Source organism: Bison bison, unplaced genomic scaffold (genome assembly GCF_000754665.1).
Source record: "Bison bison bison isolate TAMUID 2011002044 unplaced genomic scaffold, Bison_UMD1.0 scf7180017863325, whole genome shotgun sequence".
In the NCBI taxonomy this organism is placed as follows: domain Eukaryota; kingdom Metazoa; phylum Chordata; class Mammalia; order Artiodactyla; family Bovidae; genus Bison; species Bison bison.
In genome coordinates, this window is record NW_011493897.1 from 281,918 (window position 1) to 289,614 (window position 7,697).

Genomic DNA, 7,697 nt, shown 5'->3' on the forward strand with positions numbered 1-7,697 from the left:
CCTGGAGAATCCCAGGGATGGAAGAGCTGGTAGGCTGCAGTCCATGGGATCGCTAAGAGTCGGACACGACTGAGCAACTTCACTTTCACTTTCATGCATTGGAGAAGGAAATGGCAATCCACTCCAGTGTTCTTGCCTGGAGAATCCCAGGGACGGGGGAGCCTGGTGGGCTGCCATCTATGGGGTTGCACAGAGTCGGACATGACTGAAGCGACTTAGCAGCAGCAGCAGCAGCAGAAGCAGCCGCCGCAGGGACTTCCCTGGTGGTCCAGCGGCTAAAACTCCACACTGTACCAAAGCAGAGGACGTGGGTTCGATCCCTGGTTAGGAAACTAGATCCCACATGCCACATCTAATAGTTCTCATGCTGCAACTAAAGATTCTGCATGCTGCAACCAAGATCCAGAGCTGCCAAAATAAAAAAACAAAACAAAACAAAAAACCTCCCGATCTTAATGCTAAAAAATACACGTCTGTCCTTGTTTTCCAAAGGTTCGAAGTTTCCATATAGAAGGAGTAGACCAATGCTTTCCACAGCAGGTCTGTTGGGGGTCACTGAGCTAAATGAATCACAGATCTTACCCATTATATGTGACAATAATCATATATTTGTATTAATTTTCAAATAATTAAGACAATGAAATATTGTATGTCCACAAAAACCTTCAAGCCCTTCTAAACACCCCATTAGATCCTTCGTAGTGCTTATTACTGTCAGCTCACTACTTTATAAGTGAGGGCAGAGCAGTATCAGGTCAGTGAGTAGAAAAAGGAGCTTCTACTCCCGCATTTTAGTATTTTCTACTATCAGTGAATAATCTTCCCTATACAGACATACCTTGATCATATTTCCTGCCTAAGCACATGACTTGCATTGAATAGGAAAGTCATGTGAAAAAAAAATAATGGGGACATAGGGTAATGTAATTTAAACTGAAGGGATTGGAGGCATTAGTAAGGGCAGAAGAACGGAGAAAAATGACTTACCTTCAGTGGGAGGAATGAGAACAGTGTGGACCTTCTGTTCCTTTGACAGACTCTCAGAATCCCATTGGACCCCAGCTGTCTTAGGACTGTTCTCAATGTTGTCTTCACACAGGGATCACATGGGGAACTCTAAAATACTAATGCCTGGTCCCTTCTCCCAGAGACCCTGTTTTAATTACTGCCTGTCTAATATGTAGATAAGGTTGAAATCTACTGATATGAGGTCATGTGCTGGCCCTAGAAGGCTCAGGGAACCAGAGTTTATCCCATCCACCTCAGAAGTCCTTTCTCCTCACATTCTTAGCTAAATTGCAAAATATCTAAGGGCAGAGGCAGGAGGTTATATAATTCTGTTTCCCCATCGTCTAATATAGTCTGAGGTCCAGAAATGTTTATTTAATAAACCATTATTGATTTTGTTTTAAAGATGCAATGTCATCCTCATTTATCATGTGGGAAAGCAGGGGTAAAGGCTGAAGGCCAAAGGTTTTCATGTTGGTTGGGCATTAGAAATAACTAGTGGAAAGTTTTATTGGCACTCCAGGCCAATAAAGCCAGAATCTGGATGGGCTGATAGCAGTATTTGCTAAAGTTTATTAAAGTTCCCAGGTGATTGCTCAGTGTGCAGCCGAAGTTAACAGCCACTGCTCTATAGTTAACCTTCTAAGTACTTTTGTATCCATTCAGTTGTCTTTTTCGGAGGGAGATATATTTAAGAATTTAAAAGATCTATCCATCTAAGAGTGGTTATCACTTAATTTTATATTTTAAATCAAAATGTATTAAATATGCCTTACTTTACATTATATTGTATCAATATGGTACCTTTGTATAACATATACACTTTAGAATTTTACTACTCAAAATGTAATAATCAGCAGGATCAACATCACTTGGGGGCTTATTTGAAATATAGCATCTTAGCACCACCCCCAGATTAATGAATCAGAATGTACATTTTAGCAAAATCTCCAGTGATTCATTTTCATTTTCAAGTTTGAGAAGCATTGCTATGGTATACATTGAGATTTTAAAAATTTAACTAAAATTAAACTGCTGCTGCTGCTAAGTCACTTCAGTCGTGTCCAACTCTGTGTGACCCCAGAGACAGCAGCCCACCAGGCTCCCCCGTCCCTGGGATTCTCCAGGCAAGAACACTGGAGTGGGTTGCCATTTCCTTCTCCAATGCATGAAAGTGAAAAGTGAAAGTGAAGTCGCTCAGTCGTGTCTGATTCCTAGCGACCCCATGGACTGCAGCCTACCAGGCTCTTCCGTCCATGGGATTTTCCAGGCAAGAGTACTGGAGTGGGGTGCCATTGCCTTCTCCAAAATTAAACTAAATTTAACTAAAATTAAAAATTATTCTACAGCATTGCATACTTATTAAAACCTCAACATTTCCCAAGCGATTTATCATTTTAAGCCACTTTGTTTATAAAGTAATACTGTAGTAATGAACATTAAAGCAATATGTCTCACATCACTACCTATGTTTCACCCTCAGTCTGATCTAACATTAATGAAGAGGTCAAGAAGAAAGGCATACATACTGAATCCCTGAGACCTATTACAAGAAAGAAAATGGAAGCCCTGAGTCCCCAGTGACTTATTGGACACCTCGTAGCAACAGTGGAATTCCAGTGTGCTTGGGATGATCAGGAGAAGGAAATGGCAACCCACTCCAGTATTCTTGCCTGGAAAATCCCATGGGTGGAGGAGCCTGGTAGGCTGCAGTCCATGGGGTTGCTAAGAGTCGGACACGACTGAGCGACTTCACTTTGGGATGATCTTATATATGAAACCCCCAATGAAATTATAAAAATGTGAAGGGGGGTAGGGTGGGGGAGAAGGCTCCAAATAACAAGCAAGGAGGTAAAAGAAAAGCAGATCTCAAAGGAATATTTGAGGAAACCAGCATCAACATGTGAAACATGCTTAATCTGCAATTAACAAATGTTTATAATGCCTCAGTCTTCACAGTTGTGTAACTGGGATATATGAGAATGAAGGTCTATTTCCATAAGCAGTCTAAGCAGCCACCCAAGAAATTTTCCATTTCAAGGATTCATTTATAAAATGCAAGTATGTTTGGTGCCTAATACATGCCAGGCATGGCCTTTGGCTCTAGAATTATAGTGGTGTGTATGTGTGTGCATATAATATATGTAAAAATATGTGTTATATATAATAGACCCAGATGTGGTCTGTCTTAACAGAAGTCAGAGCATTACGATGAAATATAGCTTATTTATTTTCAAGTAAGCAGTTTATAAGGTATTGAAATTTTGCCAAGAGTATCATTAGAACAAACTTCAAGTTGAGTTTTTAACAGAGAAGAAGTTTAAGCCACTTCGGAGATAAAAGCTAGAAACCTGATAATCGGGTAGGATGGTGAACCTTCAACCGATTTCTTAAGTGATCAGTAGTTGCCTAGGAGGCTTCAGTTCAGTTCAGTCGCTCAGTTGTGTGGGCCCCACATTTGGCCTACTGAATAACAACTGGTGTGTAGCACTTATTGTGCCACTGTTATTAGTGATGACATAATTATTCACTTAACCTCCACAATAACTCTGTGAAGTGGGTATCTCCTTCTTAAAGATGATAACATAGAGGTACAGAGAGGTTTAATGATTTTCTCCAAAGTCACAGTAATGCTAGTAGGTGCAGACACAGGATTTGAACCCAGACTATGCTCTTAAACTCTACACTATGTTGTGGCTGGGTTTCTAAAGTAAAATTTTCTATTGATTACAAAATATTAATTAACAGTCTTTTCAGTCCACGTGCAAGACTGATTATGACCGAGGCATGGGTTGTGTGCTAAGGGGTATTCCCCCTAGATCTGAATAAGAACTATTGTCAGAGTTAGTCGCTAAGACAGAGGCAAGAAGCAAAACAGTGGCACTGTTGTTCAACTAAGGAATGCTGTGAAACCACTTTTAAGTAACTGGCAAACACTGTTTGTCTTTATGAAATATGAAACACTGGCTTTAAAAAGTGAGTTTAGAAGTAAACCCAATGGATGTTGCTTTGGAGGAAGTTAAAGAGGTTGATATTCTTTAACATATAATAAGCTTAACTATCATTTAAGTTAGATGATACTTTAATATGTTAGTTGCAGGGCTGGGTGTGCTTATTAAAGCAACAACTTTATCTGTGCAAGGACAAGACAATCTAGTTGCACATGCTATCTGCCCTCCTCTGAAGATATGACTACTGATTTGATTTCTCAAGCAAAGAAAAAGTTCAAAGAATTTTTTGATTCTTTTAGGCCAGATTTTATATCCTATTCAGGGACTGGAATTATTAGAGAATTGTTTAAAGTTACTAGAATTTTTTAAAAGGAAGGAAGGAAGGAATAAACAAACAAAAAACAGTAAGATTAGAAGAGACTGAAAAGAGGAATTCCTAGGAGCTGTAAACTATATTCTAGATCACTTACTGATTAATGCAGACCAAGAGTAACCACTCTAAATTTTCTAGCCACTTCACATATTGTCGTTTTGTTACACCCTGCCACCATGGAGATTGTTGCCCTCTTCCAGATAGCAGCAAAACTTATTAGACACTCCTCAACTTACTTACCATGATTCAACTTGTGATTTTTTTTTTACTTTACAATAGTTTAAAAGCAATATTCATTCAATAGACACCATATTTCAAATTTTGAATTTTAATCTTTTCCTGGGTTAGCAATATTTTGTACCATACTCTGGTGCTGCTGGGCAGTGGCAGCTTCCACCCAGTCACAGATCAGGAGGGTAAACAACTGATCAGTTTACAACCGTTCTAGTTTTCATGTTCAGTACAGTATTCAATAAATTATAAAATATTCAACACTTTATTATGAAATAGGCTTTGTGTGAGACGATTTTGCCAGTGTAGGCTAAAGTGAGTGCTTTGAGCACATTTAAGACAGGTTAGGTGCAGCTATGGTGTTAGGGGGTGGTTTAGTCACTAAGTCGTGTCCAACTCTTGCAACCCCATGGACTGTAGCCCACCAGTATCCTCTGTCCATGGGATTTCCCAGGCAAGAGTACTGGAGTGGATTGACATTTCTTTCTCCAGGGGATCTTCCCAACCCAAGGATCAATCCTGCCTCTCCTGCATTGCAGGTGGGCTCTTGCATTGTAGGCAGTCTCCTGCATAGCAAGCAGGTTCTTTACCAAGTTAGGTGTATTAAATGTATTTTAAGCTTAGGATATTTTCAATTTATGATGGGCTTATCAAGATGTAATTTCATTGTCAATCAAGGAAGATCTGTAAATGAAAATGATCTCTGTGCCATTTTCATAGTCATCAGTAAAGGAAAAAAAAAGTGATATCTCTGCCCCATTTTTGCTGCCAGCCTTGGGAAAGAGGAACCTGCATAGAACCTGAGAAGGGATCAGCAAACTGAAGTCTAGCAGGCTGAATCACTATGAAGCCCATCATATTTCCTGACACAAGATAAAATATCTTTTGCACCTAGTTACAACCAGAGTTCCAAGTATTAAGGAACCAAGAGATTTACCTGGAACCGCCACAGCCCTCCGATGTCATCAGACCTTTCAAAGCAGAGGGGCTCCAAGCCTTCTTCCAGGCAGCACTTGATAGACGTGAGCCCACTCACACCTGCCCCAATCACAGCAATTCTTTGCTTGGCCATGGTCTCCAGAGATCTTCGGGGCTGGGTCAGTGTAACCTGTCTGAAAGAAAGGATGACAAAAGATAGAAAACACACATCAATTAACATCCTTCGGTAAGACTTGGCCGTGGCATCAATAATAAAGGCTGAAAGAGCAGATACCTTCGAGGAAGCCAGATACCAGTGTCCTCCTAGCCACAGGGAATTATTACACCTTGGATGGGAGAGCCCTGCGGCTGCAAGACCCAGACCTGAGACACAGAGCTGAGAGGTCAGCTGGGATACCCGAACTCAATGCCTTTGCCTCAACACCAGCAGATCCTACAGCTGCGATCTGGAGCACAGTGCAATTTTGGCTCTTTTCGAAGATATATAAAGCAACAAAATACCAACATCAGCAATAGCCAATGGGGCGGGGCTGTTCGGCTCCACACCTGTCAGCCAAAACCCCGCCCACTCAGCCGCAACCTTTTCCCCAGCTGAGAGAATAAAAAGTGGCCAACCCGCTTTAAGCAGGAAGGATTAACCCTACAACCTCTCGGTTTTTCAGCTGCAGATGCTCGAACTCTCAAATACTCTCAGGGGGAGATCCAAGCAGCCGGAATTTCCGTCACTCGCCTCTCCCATTCACTTTTAACTTCCTGGTGTTTATCTTAAAGTGATAGACGCCTCCTGGCGAAGGGAAACTGTCAACACCACCACCAAGCAAGTCTTGCTCCAAAAGCTTAAGTGGAGAACATCTGTCTCTCGGGAGATCTGATAAACCACTTCAGGGCCCCCTTGTCCACCTTTTGGTCTCAACCCCCCAAATTGGGTCTTTGGTTCTATGCTTGTTATTCAGTCACTCAGTCGTATTTGACTCTTTGCTACCCCGTGGACTGCAGCACCCCAGGTTTCCCTGTCTTTCACTATCTCCCAGAGCTTGCTCAAACTCATGTCCATTGAGTCAGTGACGCCATCCAACCATCTCACCCTCTGTCATCTCCTTCTCCTCTTTCCTTCAATCTTTCGAAGCATCGGGGTCTTTTCTAATGAGTCGGCTCTTTGCATCAGGTGACCAAAGTATTGGAGCTTCAGCATCGGTCCTTCCAAATTAATATTCAGGGTTGATTTCCTTTAGGTCTAACTGGTTTGATCTCCTTGCAGTACAAGGGACTCTCAAGAGTCTTCTTCAGCACCACAGTTCAAAAGCATCAATTCTTCGTGCCCACCCAGGGATGCCCCCTCTGCTATTTGGGCTTCCCTGGTGGCTCAGCAGCTAAAGAATCTGACTGCAATGCAGGAGACCTGGCTTCAATCCCTAGGTTGGGAAGATCCCCTGGAGAAGGAAATAGCAACCCACTCCAGTATCCTTTTTTTTTCCCCCACTCCAGTATTCTTGCCTGGAGAAACTCTTGGGCAGAGGAGCTTGGCGGGCTACAGTCCACCGAGTTGTAAAGAGCCTGACACAACTGAGCAACTTTCACTTCACTTCAAATGGTTCTATGCTACTGATAGAAATTTTCTTTAAAATATCCATGCACTGACCTGGGTGCTGGGGTACAGTGAGGAGTGAGTGGATTGTTTTCTACTTAGAGGAGCTTAGAGTTTAGTAGGGAGGACAATACACAAACATAATTTCAGAAAACTAAAAATACTTTTAAAAGGCTCTTTTTCTCACACAGTTACCTGTGCAATTAAAAACACAAAATATCCACTTTTAAAAAGTAACAGATTTTTTCGAATCATGCAGAAAAGACCAATGTAATGATATAGGACTTCACACATTGGGTCAGAATCAGGGTCCATTGATGATGCTGTGAAAGTGCTGCACTCAATATGCCAGCACATTTGGAAAACTCAGTAATGGCCACAGGACTGGAAAAGGTCAGTTTTCATTCCAATCCCAAAGAAAGGCAATGCCAAAGAATGCTCACACTACCGCACAATTGCACTCATCTCACACGCTAGTAAAGTAATGCTCAAAATTCTCCAAGCCAGGCTTCAGCAATATGCGAACCATGAACTTCCTGATGTTCAAGCTGGTTTTAGAAAAGGCAGAGGAACCAGAGATCAAATTGCCAACATCCACTGGATCATGGAA

The 7,697-nt window shown here is 41.7% G+C and overlaps 1 protein-coding gene across 1 annotated transcript in view; it reads right to left on the reverse strand.

Moving 5' to 3' along the window:
- Nucleotides 1–6,219, reverse strand: part of FMO5 (flavin containing monooxygenase 5) — a 44,944-nt gene extending 38,725 nt beyond the window's left edge. The window contains exons 1-2 of the mRNA XM_010833232.1: nucleotides 5,777–6,219; nucleotides 5,501–5,675 (exon numbers count right to left, since the gene is read on the reverse strand). Of these exons, the coding sequence (XP_010831534.1) occupies nucleotides 5,501–5,635 (135 nt within the window). The 5' untranslated portion in view covers nucleotides 5,636–5,675; nucleotides 5,777–6,219. The remainder of the gene's footprint in view (nucleotides 1–5,500; nucleotides 5,676–5,776) is intronic.
- Between the last annotated feature and the right edge of the window lie 1,478 nt (nucleotides 6,220–7,697).